Genomic DNA, 20,018 nt, shown 5'->3' on the forward strand with positions numbered 1-20,018 from the left:
GTTCGAGAGTGCTGGGGGACTTTTTTGACTTTAGACGCGGCAGTCACTGAGAAAGTAATATTTGAAAAAGGACTGAAGAAGGTGAGCAAATGAGCCATGCAGATAATTGGGGGGCAGAGAGGCGGGGGAGCATTCCAGACAGAGGGAGCAGCAAGTGCAATGTCCCTGGCACAGGAGCATGACCAGCCTATGAGTGAACAAGAGGGAGGAAAGCAGGAGATAAGGTCAAAGAGATGCTGGTGGATTGTTCATGAGGGACGTAAGTGCAAGTGCAGATTGATGAACTAATTAGGAAGCTTTTGCAATAATCTGGCAGCTTGGACCTGAATTGTGGCCGTACTGAACGTGAGATGGGATGAGATTCTGAATATCTGAATATTTTTGAGGGTAAAACAAATAGGGTTTACCAATGGGATTGAGTAAGGGGTATAGGGAAAGACAGAAGTCAAGGAAAACCCCAGTGTTTCTGGCTTGAGCGACTAGAAGAAGGGAGTTGAGTTGTTCCTTGTGGTGGGAACCCTGCAGGTGGAGAGGCCCTGAGGCAGGTCGATAAGAAGCTCAATTTTAGACACGTTATTTCGAGAATTGTATTAGCCATCCAATTATGTGTTTTCGATCATATAAGGAAAGAAGCCTAGCAAGACAACTAACTGCTGTTGATAGCATACCATATACCTTGATAGCATATCACAGCTATAGACAGCATATTGATTGATTAGTTTGAAACTTCAAGCACAGGTCCTCTTCTGAGCTTTATCCATGGTGCACTAGGTACCTTAGGTCTGCATTCAGCTATCCATCGTCAGAAAAAGAGGAATTATCATAAACATCAGCTTTGGTCAAGGAAAGGATCTAAGAAAGTATGATATTTAAAGCAGCTGTTTCTTTTTTTTTTTTTTTAAGATTTATTTATTTATTTGACAGAGAGAGAGATCACAAGTTAGGCAGAGAGGCAGGCAGAGAGAGAGGAGGAAGCAGGCTCCCTGCTGAGCAGAGAGCCCGATGTGGGACTCGATCCCAGGACTCTGAGATCATGACCTGAGCCGAAGGCAGCGGCTTAACCCACTGAGCCACCCAGGCGCCCCAAAGCAGCTGTTTCTAAGGCAATCAATTCTCAACTAATCACACTCAACAGATATTATTGAGCTCCTATTATGGGCCCTGGGAACACAGTCATGAAAGACAGACATGATGGTCCCTGCTTTCAGATGAATTAGTGTAATGAAGGAGACGAAATGAAAATAGTAATATCGCATTTACATTGAATGAAGCAGTAGTAACTGCGGCAAGTCCTATACAGAAGTCATAGAGTATAGCCTGGTGTGAGCATGTTTCTCCCAGACAGCCTCCCCTCCCCCACTGCCAAGACATGGTGTACTCCCACCACACATTCTTTCCAACAATTCAGTATCTCAAGGACTAATAACATCACCAAAAATGACACATGTGTTCTCAAGGAAATAAAGTCTTTAAGGATGGTAAAGAATTCAAAATTAACTTCATCGTAAGAAGCTTACGTGAAAATTCTAGTCCATCTCACTCAGTGTTTAATTACCCACACAATGAACTGTCACTTCTCTACCTTTCAGACACCAGAGGTCATATGAAATATAACCCACCTTGGACTGAAAGAAAAAGCAGAAAGCTATATTTGAATTCTACTCTATGAGAGGTACTTGCACAGAATCTCAAGAAGAAGATATGAATCAAAGTAGCATTTCCAGTGACAACCAACTGAACTAGTACACACAGAGGGATGGAACTTTATTTTTGTTTTTAAAGATTTATTTATTTATTTGACAGAGAGAGATCACAAGTAGGCAGAGAAACAGGCAGAAAGAGAGAGGAGGAAGCAGGCTCCCTGCTGAGCAGAGAGCCCGATGAGGGCTCTCCATCCCAGGACCCCAGGATCATGACCTGAGCCGAAGGCAGAGGCTAAACCCACGGAGCCACCCAGGTGCCCCAGAGGGATGGAACTTTAAAGCTATAAACTATGCATGAAGTTACAGAGATGCAAGGCAGTATCACCTTCACGGGGCAGAAGAGAACATGCATCTCAGGGAGATGGGTGAGGGCATGAGAGGCCCACAGTGAAGCAGCCAGTCAGCAGCAAAGCCAAGACGAGACCAACTGGCATGGAGTATATAACTTAATCCATATGAGGAAAGAAGGAAAAGCTCTGTTATCACGAGATGAATGAAACCTTCGATGTTCCCATAGTGCTTAGCAATTTACAAGAGATCTCCACAAATATACATACATACAGGCATGTATATAGATACCTGATAGAAGTGGATGAATATTAAGTCAACATAAATATATACTACATGTCTCGTATTACACACGTATCTGTGTAGTAGGTATTATTATCCACTTTTTATGGATGAAACCATGAGTCCTGGGACACTGAGTGCTATGCAGCGAACAGGGGCCAGAATCTGAAATTGAACTCAGGTCTCCAAACCCCCAATTCATCTGAAACTTCTACTTGTTTTTGCATACACTTAAAGGAGGATAGCTTCTTCCTTGCAAATAATGGCAAGTTTGGGGGTAAACCCTGTCTTTGCAACCTGCCTCGGAAGTGGGAATGGCTAACAAATCCCATGTGATTCCACAAGACACCTCGGCGGGGGGGAGGCTGCAGACACCTATTTCCAGGCGATCCTGTTCATCTCTTCAAGATATTTTACTACTCCATAGCCTAGGAATCGAGGTACTTCTAATGCTTCATGAAGGGTAAAGCTGTAACAACGGGAGTCAGCCTCAACCCCGCTCCAAGAGGGAAACACAGGGTGTCCTGCAGCCATAGGCACACAACAGAGAAGAAGAGGAATCCTCAACTCCTTCCCCAGCCGACACGATGCTCCTCCGACCCTCGAAGCCCAAGCCCGGCGCTGAGGGCAAGGCGCTCCCACCGGCGCTCCCGCCCCGCCTCGCTCCCCGGGGAGCCGCGCCCGCCGCGCCTCACCTGGCCGTCTCCTTCCACTCCATCTCCTGCCCGTCCACGGCCAGCAGCTCATCGAGTTCGGTGAAGAGCTGAGGGGGCGCCGGGCTGTCATCCTCCTCGCCCAGGATGAACCGGATGCGTTCGGCGGCCGGGGAGACTGCAGAAGTGAAAATACTGCGGTGAGACACTGGCTGCACCAGCCTGAGGCACGTGAGGCTTCGAGCTCGGTCCCCGAGGCTGCCGGCCTTCCCCGCCTCGCTCTCTGCGGACATCCTCCCGGCTGAGCCTCCCTGGTCGCCCACCGCCGCGCGAACCAACTCCAGGCCTGTTCCTTCAGGCCCACGCCGGCTGTCGCGTCGCCACCGCGCTCGGGGACGGGCCTCCAGGTCTGGGGGGCACGGGGCAAAGAGCCTTCAGCCCTCCGAGGAGCGGAGGTCCAGCCCAATGACCTTCCCCCGCTCCGCACTGAGGGCCCATCCCAAGTTATTAGACAGAAACCAGCCCGCGCCAACCACCGCTTCGGCCGCAGTGGGAGGGCCGCAGAGACCCCAATCCGGAGCTCCCCCAGGCCCTCGCCTCCCCACCCGCCTTCCCTCCGTCCAATGCCTGAAGCTCACGTCCTCTAGGAGCCTCGTGGCCTGTGCCTGGCTAAGGGCAAAGTTGATGAAGGAATATTTAACAAGAGGGGCCTCTTCTTGACATAAGGGCAGTACCCAAACATGTTTAGTCACACGTCAATGCACTTGAAAAACAAGCCCAAGTAAAATATTGTACACCTGAGGAAAAATATTTTTTCGGACACACTCAAGCACGTAATTGAATGCCCTACTAGCTCCTTTTGACCCTATCTCCTGAAATTCATGTAATGAAAAATTAACTAGAACTTCCCTCCGGTTGGGGGCTATTTTCCCCTTCCTCTTCTTTTGTTGTTGTTGTTGTTGTTGTTGTTGTTGTTTAAGAAAAGGAAAGCATCTGGAAACTGATGATCATATTACAAAACTAAGGCCACAGATACTCTCTATAATCCCTGGGCAAAACCGGAAATGGTATTTACATGTGAATATAGTCCAGGTACACAGATTTATGTGTGTACGTGTGTGTATATATGTATGTATGTATACACACATACACAAAAATACACACAAATTGTAAAAACATGTGTACTCAAATGACCCAATAAAACAAGAATATCCCTGGGGCACCTGAGTAGCTCAGTTGTTAAGCATCTGCCTTTGGCTCAGGTCGTGATCCAGGGTCCTGGGATCCAGCTCCACATCAGGCTCCCTGTTCAGCAGGAAGCCTGTTTCTCCCTCTCCCAGTCCCCCGCGTGTGTTCCTGCTCTCTCACTCTCTCTCTCTCTGTCAAGTAAATAAATAAATAATCTTTAAACAATTATTTTAAAAACAAGAATATTCCTATCATCTGAACGCTGCTATAATACAGGACAATATGAAATTCTACAGATCAAAAGATACTACAAACACGTGAAAAATATTCAACTTAACTAGTAATCAAAATTAATTATTAAAATAAAATACAACTTTTACCTAGGAAAATAGGAAATATGTAAAAAAAATTATAATCCCAATGTTGCCAGAGATTTAGGACACATGCGCTAGTACCTCTCAATTTACGTCACCAAGAGAAGCCTAAATGGGAACCTGTCTCTGAAGGGAAATTTAGAAGGATATGGAAATGTTTTAAAAGTGTATATATCCTGTGAGCCAGTAATCTTACCACTAGAAAGACATTCATTTCAAAGAAATAATAGCTGTTACTTCAAAGATGGAGGTGCCTACTGCAACACTGCTTATCACTGAGAAAAAGGAGGACTGGCTAAATATACTACACCACAACTGTTCAGTAAATCAGCATGTAGTTATAAAACATGAAGTTGAGATTATCATTTCTGACATATATACAATGCCAAAGGAAAAATAAAGTTGCAAAATCATATGAATAAAGTAATCCCACCTTAGTAAAGAAAAAAACACACATATATCCATAAAATTAAGTCTGGAGTCGTGGGAAACCCTCACTATGCAGGGTTCCAAGATGTGTGAATTTCAGTTACTGTTATTTAGTTAAAGAACACAAGTCCCCCAATAATACAGTTGAAATTTCAGTGAGCATAGTATATGAACTGTGGGTAACTGCATAAAGTGCGAGCTTCACTGCGAGCTCTTCTGACGTTAATTACAATGTAAATAACAGACATGCTTCACGATCAGTGACTGATCATAATGGTTCTTCCAACGTCTGTCAGTGATCGGCCACTGCACATTTGTTACCCAAAAAAGAAGATGACCACGACGACCGAGAAGAAGGGGAGAAAGAAGAGGAAGAAAAGAAGGTGACGAAGGAGGGGAAAAAAGCATTTCACATTTAAGAAACTCTCAGACACATTCCTTGACATGGAAAGCACAAAGGAGAAAATTCTAGAAGCTGATCCAAACTTAGAGAGGAGTACGTAATTCATCGGGGCATAGAAAAGATGCTTGCTCCCGTTCAAAAGCTGCACAGCAGGAAGAAGGCAAGCATTATTCAAACCACTCCTGACAAGACTTTACAAAGAAATAAAACACTTTAATCTCAGTATTTCTGACATTTTAAATTAGGGTGTACTAAATATTAGTTTTACTTTTTTTTTTTTTCATTTCTCTATACCTTTATCACTAATAGCGAGAGAGATTTTAATCATTTGGCAAAAATTTTTTTAAAGGTCAAAGAAAAATACTTTCTCTTCTCCCATTGATTATTAGGATTGTTGTGTATAATTTCAGTTTGAATAGTCACATTTACGGCTTTGCCCTCCCATGCAAAGCAAAGACGACCTATATGTACACCTTTTTGACTGTTATACAGTTTATTTCTAGGGCTCTATGTTCTTCCTTTCACTTTTTGACCAGTTCTGCAGTGTTCACAGTTCATCCATACAATATTTACTGAGTACTGTCTTTGCGCTAAATGGGCTTTGTTTCAGGTTCTGAAGATAAAGCAAAAAACTTGACAACAAGATCCTTGTTCTTATCAAGTATATTTGCTAGAAAGGGCAACAAACATTTACCAGTTATTTGGTTAGTGAAGAATTAATTGGCTGAATGAATAAATTAGTACATAGACCAACAAAAATATCTGCAAACTGTTCTGTGTTCACAGGACATTCAAATAAGATAACAATATCTATTAATATAGGATGCAGTATGTTTAATTTCTGTAATTAGGGGGGGAAAATGACTGAAACTTCTTAATATCTCTTGGAGGAAAAAAACCTAAGTTCCAGAACTTTTGTGTAAGAACATTTGCAACGTCTTTCCAATCAAGAAAGGGAAAGTGTCGTAAACTAGCTTGATAACTCTAGCAAGTTTCTTTCCTCGGTTGCCCCTCTAAGCTTCCCTGGGAATTAGAAGGAAGAGGCCACAACAACTGTACTGTAAATATAGACCTGTGGGAGGGGCAGCCTCTGTAACCAGCAAATACCCTTCCCAATTTCTAACATGATTCTTTTTTTTTTTTAAGATTTTATTTATTTATTTGACACACAGAGAGAGAAATCTCAAGTAGTCAGAGAGGGAGGCAGAGAGAGAGGGGGGGAAGCAGGCTCTCCGATGAGCAGAGAGTCCGATGCAGGACTCAATCCCAGGACCCTGAGATCATGACCTGAGCTGAAGGCAGAGGCTTAACCCACTGAGCCACCCAGGCGCCCTCTAACATGATTCTTAACACAAATACATGCAAAGTGGGAGTCTCCCTAATGAAGGATATCAGGAATTCTTTTTTTTTTTTTCCCTGTAAATTTGGATCAAAAGGAAATGAGCTAAATAGAAGATAAAGTACTGCACTGAAATTAAGAATATAGAACTCTGGAACCAAACTACTTTGGTTTGAATTCAAATTCTGCTACTTATATGCATGCTGTGTGATCTGAAACAAGTTAATTAACCTCTCTGTGCTTCAAGTTCCTCACCTGAAAAATAGGGTGATGATGATCAATTATCATATCTAAAATACAAGGTTTAAATTAGTTGAAAAACTGCCAGCCCTTACTAGCAAAACCTGCCTAGCCTTTAAGAAAGAAAGCACTCACAGATATTGGCCCTCAGAGCCCCTGTATGTTGAAAATACATAAGGTAGGAAAGAAAAAGCCAAAAGTTCTGCATGTGTTACTTCAGTGAATTCAGCAGCTTTAGTAATGAGAACATAAAGGTGTATCTTTCTGGGAAACAGCCAATAAAAGAACAGGGGGAAATAATGAAACCTCTTTAGTCTCACTTTAATAACTGGGGGGGAAAACATCAGAAAAACAACTTACATTGCAGATGAATAGATTATGATTGTAAGTAATAACTCACCTAGTTTCATCATAAAAGAGAACCTTGAGAAAAATGAGAAAGGGTGACAGGGAGGCAGGAAATGAGGGGAGAGAGAAAAACTGTCAAATTAATCCAATCACCTTTGTCAGAACAGAAGGCCTATAGATCAAAGCCAAGTTAATGCCTCTAATCTGCCTTGATTTTTTTTTCTTTTTTTATTCTGCCCTCTAGTTAGAATGTGTTTTGGGGGTTTTCAAGGGGCTCTAGGCTTTTTTTCCCCCTGAGTAGCTATAGAATTTCCCAGAGGGCCCTACTAAGTGTGGCCATCTCTGACCAGCATCCACCTGCAGGGTGACAATGTCATAGTGTGCGATGGCTGGGGAGACTCAGTGCTCCCAAATTCCCAGTGCTGACAAGAAGGAAGGCAAATATGTGGCAGGAATGCTGTGGTACCCACTTCCCACGAGCAGCAGCCATAGCAGACATCACGTGCATTCCTGCTGAGACCGAACTTGACCTCAGAGTAGCCACTACACACCAATCAGAGATGGTGTGTGAGGGACCCCTCTCCAATGACACCTACCTGGGTAGACAGTCAACTCTCAGGGTGCCTGTCATGTCACTTTGACCCCTAATCTATGCACCCAAACTGTCTCCCACAAAAACCCAGAAATGTCTGGTGACCAAAGAACATGCCTGCTCGATTTTCACCAAGCTCAGCCAGGAACCCCAGTGTCACAAGCAAGCTCAGAGGCATTCACGGCTGTTGTCACAGTTCATCTGCTAAGCTCTGCCCTAGAACACGGGCATAGGCAGGAACAGACCCCCATCCAGGAAAGAATTCAGGTATTTCCCAAGAATGACCAGAAGGTAAATAGAATTTCGTGATTATGGGTCGGAAGACAGACTCACTCTCTTCCCTAAAAGAACTGACTTTTAAAGAACAGAGTTCAATTAGTTCTCAGAAGAGAACTCAAGGAACCTCTACAAGGTGCTCATTTTCTAGCCAAAAGTCTGGGTGATGCCTTAAAACTTATTTTACAACCAGAATTAACAAAGAAAGTGGACATGGTTTGGATAGTGGGAGGCAGTTCTGCTTATAAGGAAGGCATGAACAAATCAGACCATCTCAAACTATTTGTGACAAGGATCATGCAGGAATTTGAAAATAACACATTTCTTTTTCCAGAAACTGATTTGGGGAAATATAAGCTTCTTCCAGAATACCCAAGTGTTCTTTCTGGTGTCCAAGAGGAAAAAAGGTATTAAGTGGAAATTTGAAGTATATAAAAAGAATGATTAATGTGAAGGTGTTTTCTGATTTATTTTAAGTTGTTCCCCCTGCTCTCCAATTATATATTTTAATGTTAGAAAAAAAAAAAAGACTTTTGTTGACTTTAGATCAAAGCATAACTACTTCTAAGCAATGTGTTTATTAATTAATCTTAATCTTAACTAGACTCTAATTAAGATTAATCTTAACTAGATTATACCAGATACCATTTGTGAAACATTTCTTGCTATCACTGTCTGAATACCAATCAAGGAAAATCACCTGCTTATCTACCTATCACCTACATACCTACCAAAACACCAAAGTGGGAGAATCCCCTGATATCATGAGTTGAAATCAGGACTTATACAGATAGGAGCTAGACAGGTTTGTCTAAAGGTCAGAAATAAATTATACACAGAAGAGCTAGAACTTAAACATTAAAAGAAAATTAGGTCAAAATGGAGACTATGAATTACTCTGTGCATATCTTCTGAAAAAAAAAAAAAAAAGTTTTGTTCACTCAGATAGGAAATCAGTAAGATGAGAACTCTAGTACATTCCATATAGATAGTAAAGAAGCAAGCAGGAAACTAACTTTTTGAAGGTTAAGAGAGAAGGTCTAAAACTCTAAAAATTCTGGTTCTGATCTTTGGTGAGATTCCATGGGATGGTGCAATAATAAAAAAAATAGACTGTTCTTTATGAAAAAGAGTAATCTAATAACAAGCATATGGTTAAAATAAAAAATTCAAAGAGGTAATAAATTGAAAATGGATAATGCCAGAAACCAAAATTACTAAGTAAGAAAGTAAACTTCACAAACTTAAAAATTGAAGTTAAAATATGTTTAACCCATCATGTTAGCAAAGATTTGAGTTATTAGTTATCCAGAGAAATAGAATTTTTTGCCTTATTAGTTGATACAAACTTTTTAAAGTGTAAGTTAGCAATATTAATTAAAAATTAAAATAATCTGGGTTTGGATCCAGAACTTCCACTTATAGAAATTAATCCTGAACAAAGAGATGGACCCAAGAGTATCTTTGGCACCATTATTTTTTTAAGGATTTTAGTTATTTACCTGACAGAGAGCACAAGTATGCATAGAGGCAGGCAGAGAGAGAGGAGGAAGCAGAGCAGAAAGCCCGATGTGGGGCTCGATCCAGGACCCTGGAATCATGACCTGAGCCGAAGGCAGAGACTTTAACCCACTGAGCCACCCAGGTGCCCTGTGGCACCATTATTTTTAATCTTGGAAGCAACCCAGGTGTCAATCAATAAAGAAACAAGGAAACGGAAGGGATGGGAAAGGAAGGGAAAAACTCGATAATACGCTTGCTCATTTCCAGATCTTTTTTCATCTTTCCTATCGGCTATGGTCTTTTCTCTCCTCTCTAAATCTGACTCAATTTCCAAGGCCCAGGTAAAAATTCTTTTCCAATAACCTATATTAACCATTCACAGAAATATGACTCTCTTCTTTATTCAAACTATAGCACTTTGTCTGAATTATCATTTAAGCACCACCAAATTTATAGCCTGGGCATTATTACCTAACCTACGGTGATGTGACCTCTCTCCAACTAACCACCAAGCTCCTGGAGGACAGAATCTGTCTAGGTACTTTCCTTGAAGACCAACACAGTACTATGCACTTAATCATCACCTGAAATATTAAATTAATGAATTAGATAAGGAAGAATAAACCTTGGACATTGTCAAGGACACAAAAATATAACCATGTGCAAAAGGAAGCTTACATTAAGAACTCTGAAATGGAAAATATCCAAGTTTTGGAAACTGTTCTTATTTCATCCTTCCCCTTAATCCATCTTTGCATTAAGGTGACCAGTTAACTTACTTACCAGAAGACAGTGACCAGAAGACAATCACCATTTCCTATTGAGTAAGCCACAAAGAAAAGAATGAACACTTCCAGTAAGCTATTTTCCTCTGGTAGATGCAATCTCTTCCTATCCTGAGGGACCACAACATTTAATCTGCACTCCTATTAAGACATTTAGTATCCACTGTTTTGTGGGTTATCCACTGCTGTACTTTGTCTTTGTACCATTACTAAGCCAACCTACCTGGATCTTCACTTACCTAAACTACTCTTGGCGCCTACTTTGTGCACAGTGAGGTTGGACAAAAAGGAATGGGTGAATGAATAAGGAAATGAGTGGAAGAATACATAATATATATTCTGCCTCAGTTTCTCAAAAAAATCTTTCTTTGCTTCTTTCCTCTCCTTCCCAGAGGCTTAGCAATGCCTGAAGTATAGTTCTATGTTTTCGTTTTGATTACTTAATTAATACTTAATAGTTTTTAGTGTATGAGACACTATGCTCTTTGTTAAAAGTACACAAAATATTTTTAAGATAAGGTCCTTGTTCTCAAGGGACAATGGGAAAAATTCGATCAATAAAAACACAATATGCAATTACTAACATTTTTGAATGCTTACACTGTATCAGGCACTGTGTTAAGGGCTCTTCACTTACATCATTTGTTTCACAAAAAAATATGAAATATCTATTATTATCAACCTCTTGTACTACTCATATTATAGACAGAAACTGAGTATTTAAGAGATTAAGGGACTTCCCCAAGATCACACAACCAGTAAATGATATGACCTCAAACCTCAAACTAGTTGTATTATTTCCAAGCCCATTTTTGTAGCCACCACTTTTTAAAAGATGATCTCATTTTAAGAAAAAAAAAAAAAAAGCTGTATGAACAGTAAATATACTGGATCTCAGGAGAGGTAGAAATCAGCAAGTGTACAGCATTTGTACTATACATGTACAGCAAATGTAGTGTATTTCAGGAGAGGTAGAAATCATAATGGCACATGAAATAGTCCTAAAGTAAGTTAACTGAACATTTGGTTCATTAACCACCAAAAGGCAAATTGTGAATGTGCCTTTTTGTTTTTGGTCTGGAAAACATCCCACTGTGGCCACCCTACAGGCTACCAAAAAAATTTCTTTTTAATAGAAATACTGATCATTATGAACAACTCATACTGAGCATGACAAGTTTACATGCAAATTCCCTTCTGTGGGTTAAATGAAGACTTACAGATTTTGTATTTTTCTCCTTGGCAAAATTCACCATCTGATAAGTCTCAGCTCTCAAACCAAAGTAAATAAGTAAGTAAGTAAATAAATAAATAAATAAATAAATGGGACCCCAGGGTGGCTCAGTCAGTTAATTGTCCAACTCTTCATTTCAGTTCAGGTCATGATCTCAGAGTTGTGGTATCGAGCTCCACATTGGGCTCTGTTCTCAGCAGGGAGTCTGCTTGAAATTCTCTCTCTCCCTCCTCCTCTGCCCCTCTTCACCTGTCTCAAATAAAATCTTTTTAAAAAATAAAAATAAATAGCTATTTATTTAAGTTGTCAAGGTGCTATCACCAGTTGATTTACATTTTAAGTATTCATTTCTCTCCATTTTGAGTTAAGGGTCTATAAATCAACACCACAGTTGCTAAAACTTCCACAATTCTAATTATTAGACCATTATAGTACTCTAAAAATATACTTAAATATATATATAAAATCATCAAACTTCAATTTCACATTCATAACTGTAAGAAATAAGAAATCACTAAATAAAGTTACATACATTAAAAATCTTTAAAACACACATGCATTATAGTAGCTATGTGTTACTCTTGCCCATTCAGCACCCCTACTCTCTTTTTCTGATAATAGCATCCCACTTTCCTTAGAAGAACCATTTTTATGCTTAGAAGTCCAACAAGGATGAATCATTCCCTATGACCCAGGTCTGGAGAATGAGAATATCCCAAATCTTGGCCACAGTAATTAACTTTTGAGAGGACACTTTATCTAATCCAGGCCAACCAGAGTATATAAGTGTCAAACTTTTGTTGGCACTTCCAAGAAATAAATTTATGCTGAGGTGCTAATAAGATGGTAATAAAAGCTTTGAGTGCAGATGGCATCTTGCAACTCAAAGGGAAGAGTGTGTGTGAGAATAAAGTAAACATCAAAGGCAGAGACAGGTTCCAGGTGCCATTATTTAAGCACCTGGATCCAGCCATGCCTGAAGTTAGATACTTTGCAATCATACATGACAATTCCCTTTTAGCTTAAAGTAATCTAAGACAATTTTTTTGTCACTTGCAACCAAAGGAGTCCTGATATATACATGTCTACTTTAATGGGCTACAGTAGAGCTAGCTCATATTAGTCATCCACAAATTACCATCTTCAAATTAACCACATCAAACAACCTGTTTTTATAGAATTCTGGTTTTCTTGGAGTGATCTATACAATGCATCCAAACTTTCTTTTTTTTTTTTTTTTTCTCCATGACTTAACCTACCTTTACCTCAATAAATCCAGAAAATGACTATTGACTTAACATGCTGGCAAGCTGTAGACAGGTAAATTAGATGGTTACTTTTTCTGTTCAATTAGCTAAGGAATTGAAACAGCCAAATAGCATTCATTAAGATGGATAATTTTTTAAATACTTAGGTATCCATGTATTAATAAGCTCGCACACATGAAAAGCTGTCAATTATGACAATTATCCTTAATATGCCATGACATTATTATGCAGCTATAGAAAGTCAACAGTGTTAGGAGCCTGGATTTCTGAATACTACCAAACTACCTTACTTACTTCAATTCCAACTAGCAAAAGGTGAGAAGAACCAGAGTTTGGTGAGACATTTTTGGAAAATACTGTGCTTAGCCTTTCCTCTCCAAAGTAATCAGAAAAATAATTTACCTAGAGTTTACATTATAAAAATGTTATCAGGATCTGAGTCATATCTATAAGGTATTCAAAATTCTTTAGAACAAAAGGTGATAGCCCTTACATTCCCCAACTTATTTTATCTTGCTCCTTTATAATTCCTGCCAACACAGTGAGTTGAAAAAATTAAAACAAGCTCCCTGTCAGTGTTAATATGTGTTCTTTTAAATGGTGCTAAGCCATTTCCAAAGAAGTAGTCTCAGTGATGGTCTTAGAAGTCAAATAAATTTATTTTATCTATGAAATTCCAGACTTTTTCATCTGTCAAGTCTTTTATTAATTATTCTAATCATATTAATTATATTATTAATAGTATTTCAATATTTCAAGTATCTCTACTAGAAAGACATAAAATCCCAATCAGTCATTTTGGGTTTTACCATCCTCATCCTTTAGCTTTTAGTGACCTAAAACCACTGTTTTGTCAGTTATGGACTGAATTGTGTCCCCCAAAATCTATGGACTGAAATCCGAACCCCCACTATGATAGAACCTGGAGATGGGGCTTTGGGAGATAATTGGGTTTAGATGAGGTCACGAGTGTAGGGCCCTCATGATGGCATTAGGGCCCCTATAAGAAGAAACACCAGAGACCTTGTTTCCTCTTTCTCCCCACCACATGAAGACACAACGAGAAGGCTTCCATCTGTAAGCCAGGGCACTCATCACCGAACCAAATCACCTGGCATATTGATCTTGGACTTCTCAGCCTCCAGAATTATGAGAAATAAATTCCTATTGTTTAAGCCACCCAGGCTGTGGTATTTTGTTATGGGAACCATCACAGATTAATATATAAACTAAACTAACTAATGGTGAAACTCAAGTTTTTACTTTCTTTCTGGACTTTACTTTCCACAGTATCATTCTCCCTCTCTGTTTACCCAGGTTTGCATGGTATTCGTGAGTCTTTGCAGGGAAGGTGGGCTCAGAGAAACAGATAACCAATTTCCCTGACTCTTCCCCAGCTATATATCAAAAGACTACAATTCCAGCAATAAGTCCAACTGCTAAGTGTTTGTTGGGTCTCCAAGGGATATTTCACACATATTCATCCTTGTGACTCCAGCCCCACTGTTGATGACCTCTGTCCACAAAAGCACCTAGGAAGGTACCACATTATAGACACAGTCACCAGGGCAGAGTGTGGGAATGTCAATACCCTGCCAAGAAATTCAGCTCCCAAAGTTCCCAAGGACTCAACCCCTAAGGGGCCAAATCAACATAGAGGCTTTAAAAAAAAAGAGGGGGAGGAGTCAAGATGGCGGAGAAGTAGCAGGCCGAGACTACTTCAGCTAGCCGGAGATCAGCTAGATAGCTTATCTAAAGATTGCAAACACCTGAAAATCCATCGGCAGATCGAAGAGAAGAAGAACAGCAATTCTGGAAACAGAAAACAACCACTTTCTGAAAGGTAGGACCAGCGGAGAAGTGAATCCAAAGCAACGGGAAGATAGACCCCGGGGGGAGGGGCCGGCTCCCGGCAAGCGGCGGAGCAACCGCACACAAAATCAGGACTTTTAAAAGTCTGTTCTGCTGAGGGACATCGCTCCAGAGGCTAAACCAGGGCGAAGCCCACACGGGGTCAGCGTGGCCTCAGGTCCCGCAGGGTCACAGAAGGATCGGGGGTGTCTGAGTGTCGCAGAGCTTGCGGGTATTGGAACGGGAAAGCCGGCTACAGAGACAGAGCCGACAGTGAGCTCGCAGCTCGGGGTGACCTTGCACCGGTCGAAGGCTCGGTGAGCTCGGAGCGCGGCCGGAGGTCAGGCAGACGGGAGTAACTGGGCGCTGTTCTCTGAGGGCGCACTGAGGAGTGGGGCCCTGGGCTCTCGGCTCCTCCGGGCCGGAGACCAGGAGGCCGCCATTTGTATTCCCGTCCTCCGGAACTCTACAGAAAGCGCTTAGGGAACAAAAGCTCCTGAAAGCAAACCGGAGCAGATTACTCACCCCGGCCACGGGTAAGGGCGGTGCAATTCCGCCTGGGGCAAAGACACTTGAGAATCACTACAACAGGCCCCTCCCCCAGAAGATCAACAAGAAATCCAGCCGAGACCAAGTTCACCTACCAAGGAGTGCGGTTTCAATACCAAGGAGAGCAGCAGAATTCTAGAGGAAGAGAAAGCAAAGCACGGAACTCATGGCTTTTGCCCTGTGATTTTTTTTAGTCTTGCAGTTAATTTAATTTTTTTCTTTTTCATTTTTTGTTTTTTTTTCTTGCCTTTGAGTAAACTTTTTTTTTAATTGTTACCTTTTTCTTTTTTAACGATTTTTTACTAGTTTATCTAATACATATATTTTTTCTTTTTTATATTTTTCTTAGGTGTTTTCTTTTTTTTTTAATTCTTTTCTTTTTTTTTTTCTTTCTTTTTTCTTTTTTTTTTTTTTCTTTCTTCCTTTTTGAACCTCTTTTTATCCCCTTTCTCCCCACTCACGATTTGGGATCTCTTCTAATTTGGTTAAAGCATATTTTCCTGGGGTTGTTGCCACCCTTTTAGTATTTTACTTGCCCCCTCATATACTCTTCTCTGGACAAAATGACAAGACGGAAAAATTCAACACAAAAAAAAGAACAAGAGGCAGTACCAAAGGCTGTCAATACAGACATTGGTAATATGTCAGATCTAGACTTCAGAATGACAATTCTCAAGGTTCTAGCCGGGCTCGAAAAAGGCATGGAAGATATTAGAGAAACCCTCTCGAGAGATATAAAAAGCCCTTTCTGGAGAAATAAAAGAACTAAAATCTAACCAAGTTGAAATCAAAAAAGCTATTAATGAGGTGCAATCAAAAATGGAGGCTCTCACTGCTAGGATAAATGAGGCAGAAGAAAGAATTCGTGATATAGAAGACCAAATGACAGAGAATAAAGAAGCTGAGCAAAAAAGGGACAAACAGATACTGGACCATGAGGGGAGAATTCGAGAGATAAGTGACACCATAAGACAAAACAACATTAGAATAATTGGGATTCCAGAAGAAGAAGAAAGAGAGAGGGGAGCAGAAGGTATACTAGAGAGAATTATTGGGGAGAATTTCCCCAATATGGCAAAGGGAACGAGCATCAAAATTCAGGAGGTTCAGAGAACACCCCTCAAAATCAGTAAGAATAGGCCCACACCCCGTCACCTAATAGTAAAATTTACAAGTCTCAGTGACAAAGAGAAAATCCTGAAAGCAGCCCGGGAAAAGAAGTCTGTAACATACAATGGTAAAAATATTAGATTGGCAGCTGACTTATCCACAGAGACCTGGCAGGCCAGAAAGAGCTGGCATGATATTTTCAGAGCACTAAATGAGAAAAACATGCAGCCCAGAATACTATATCCAGCTAGGCTATCATTGAAAATAGAAGAAGAGATTAAAAGCTTTCAGGACAAACAACAACTGAAAGAATTTGCAAACACCAAACCAACTCTACAGGAAATCTTGAAAGGGGTCCTCTAAGCAAAGAGAGAACCTACAAGTGGTAGATCAGAAAGGAACAGAGACGATATACAGTAACAGTCACCTTACAGGCAAAACAATGGCACTAAATTCATATCTCTCAATAGTTACCCTGAATGTTAATGGGCTAAATGCCCCTGTCAAAAGACACAGGGTATCAGAATGGATAAAAAAACAAAACCCATCTATATGTTGCCTCCAAGAAACTCATTTTAAACCCGAAGACACCTCCAGATTTAAAGTGAGGGGGTGGAAAAGAATTTACCATGCTAATGGACATCAGAAGAAAGCAGGAGTGGCAATCCTTATATCAGATCAATTAGATTTTAAGCCAAAGACTATAATAAGAGATGAGGAAGGACACTATATCATATTCAAAGGGTCTGTCCAACAAGAAGATTTAACAATTTTAAATATCTATGCCCCCAATGTGGGAGCAGCCAACTATATAAACCAATTAATAACAAAATCAAAGAAACACATCAACAATAATACAATAATAGTAGGGGACTTTAACACTCCCCTCACTGAAGTGGACAGATCATCCAAGCAAAAGATCAGCAAGGAAATAAAGGCCTTAAACGACACACTGGACCAGATGGACATTACAGATATATTCAGAACATTTCATCCCAAAGCAACAGAATACACATTCTTCTCTAGTGCACATGGAACATTCTCCAGAATAGATCACATCCTGGGTCCTAAATCAGGACTCAACCGGTATCAAAAGATTGGGATCATTCCCTGCATATTTTCAGACCACAATGCTCTAAAGCTAGAACTCAACCACAAAAGGAAGTTTGAAAAGAACCAACATACATGGAGACTAAACAGTATCCTTCTAAAGAATGAATGGGTCAACCGGGAAATTAAAGAAGAATTGAAAAAAATCATGGAAACAAATGATAATGAAAATACATCGGTTCAAAATCTGTGGGACACAACAAAGGCAGTCCTGAGAGGAAAATATATAGCGGTACAAGCCTTTCTCAAGAAACAAGAAAGGTCTCAGGTACACAATCTAACCCTACACCTAAAGGAGCTGGAGAAAGAACAAGAAAGAAACCCTAAGCCTAGCAGGAGAAGAGAAATCATAAAGATCAGAGCAGAAATCAATGAAATAGAAACCAAAAAAACAATAGAACAAATCAACGAAAGTAGGAGCTGGTTCTTTGAAAGAATTAATAAAATTGATAAACCCCTGGCCAGACTTATCAAAAAGAAAAGAGAAAGGACCCAAATAAATAAAATCATGAATGAAAGAGGAGAGATCACAACTAACACCAAAGAAATACAAACTATTATAAGAACATACTATGAGCAACTCTACGGCAACAAATTTGACAATCTGGAAGAAATGGATGCATTCCTAGAAACATATAAACTACCACAACTGAACCAGGAAGAAATAGAAAGCCTGAACAGACCCATAACCAGTAAGGAGATTGAAACAGTCATTAAAAATCTCCAAACAAACAAAAGCCCAGGGCCAGACGGCTTCCCGGGGGAATTCTACCAAACATTTAAAGAACTAATTCCTATTCTCCTAAAACTGTTCCAAAAAATAGAAATGGAAGGAAAACTTCCAAACTCATTTTATGAGGCCAGCATCACCTTGATCCCCAAACCAGACAAGGATCCCACCAAAAAAGAGAGCTATAGACCAATATCCTTGATGAACACAGATGCGAAAATACTCAACAAAATACTAGCCAATAGGATTCAACAGTACATTAAAAAGATTATTCACCACGACCAAGTGAGATTTATTCCAGGGCTGCAAGGTTGGTTCAACATCCGCAAATCAGTCAATGTGATACAACACATCAATAAAAGTAAGAACAAGAACCATATGATACTCTCAATAGATGCTGAAAAAGCATTTGACAAAGTACAGCATCCCTTCCTGATCAAAACTCTTCAAAGTGTAGGGATAGAGGGCACATACCTCAATATCATCAAAGCCATCTATGAAAAACCCACCGCAAATATCATTCTCAATAGAGAAAAACTGAAAGCTTTTCTGCTAAGGTCAGGAACACGGCAGGGATGTCCATTATCACCACTGCTATTCAACATAGTACTAGAGGTCCTAGCCTCAGCAATTAGACAACAAAAGGAAATTAAAGGCATCCAAATCGGCAAAGAAGAAGTCAAATTATCACTCTTCGCAGATGATATGATACTATATGTGGAAAACCCAAAAGACTCCACTCCAAAACTGCTAGAACTTATACAGGAATTCAGTAAAGTATCAGGATATAAAATCAATGCACAGAAATCAGTTGCATTTCTCTACACCAACAGCAAGACAGAAGAAAGGGAAATTAAGGAGTCAATCCCATTTACAATTGCACCCAAAACCATAAGATACCTAGGAATAAACCTAACCAAAGAGACACAGAATCTATACTCAGAAAACTATAAAGTACTCATGAAAGAAATTGAGGAAGACACAAAGAAATGGAAAAATGTTCCATGCTCCTGGATTGGAAGAATAAATATTGTGAAAATGTCTATGCTACCTAAAGCAATCTACACATTTAATGCAATTCCTATCAAAGTACCATCCATCTTTTTCAAAGAAATGGAACAAATACTTCTAAAATTTATATGGAACCAGAAAAGACCTCGAATAGCTAAAGGGATATTGAAAAAGAAAGCCAACGTTGGTGGCATCACAATCCCGGACTTGAAGCTTTATTACAAAGCTGTCATCATCAAGACAGCATGGTACTGGCACAAAAACAGACCCATAGATCAATGGAACAGAATAGAGAGCCCAGAAATAGACTCTCAACTCTATGGTCAACTAATCTTCGACAAAGCAGGAAAGAATGTCCAATGGAAAAAAGACAGCCTCTTCAATAAATGGTGCTGGGAAAATTGGACAGCCACATGCAGAAAAATGAAATTGGACCATTTCCTTACACCACACACAAAAATAGACTCAAAATGGATGAAGGACCTCAATGTGCGAAAGGAATCCATCAAAATCCTTGAGGAGAACACAGGCAGCAACCTCTTTGACCTCAGCCGCAGCAACTGAGGAACAACGCCAAAGGCAAGGGAAGCAAGGGCAAAAATGAACTATTGGGATTTCATCAAGATCAAAAGCTTTTGCACAGCAAAGGAAACAGTTCACAAAATCAAAAGACAACTGACAGAATGGGAGAAGATATTTGCAAACGACATATCAGATAAAGGACTAGTGTCCAAAATCTATAAAGAACTTAG

At 40.1% G+C, this 20,018-nt stretch overlaps 1 protein-coding gene and 1 pseudogene across 5 annotated transcripts in view; one reads left to right on the forward strand and one right to left on the reverse strand.

The window, feature by feature from the left end:
* Window positions 1-20,018, reverse strand: part of SLC4A4 (solute carrier family 4 member 4) — a 386,600-nt gene that overhangs the window by 236,239 nt on the left and 130,343 nt on the right. For all 5 annotated transcript variants that reach the window (XM_059159558.1, XM_059159548.1, XM_059159567.1 and 2 more), the window contains exon 4: window positions 2,969-3,104. In XM_059159558.1, the coding sequence (XP_059015541.1) occupies window positions 2,969-3,104 (136 nt within the window). The remainder of the gene's footprint in view (window positions 1-2,968; window positions 3,105-20,018) is intronic.
* LOC131818589 (dihydrofolate reductase-like) lies at window positions 8,152-8,563 on the forward strand (annotated as a pseudogene).

This window comes from Mustela lutreola, chromosome 1 (assembly GCF_030435805.1).
Source record: "Mustela lutreola isolate mMusLut2 chromosome 1, mMusLut2.pri, whole genome shotgun sequence".
NCBI classification, from domain to species: domain Eukaryota; kingdom Metazoa; phylum Chordata; class Mammalia; order Carnivora; family Mustelidae; genus Mustela; species Mustela lutreola.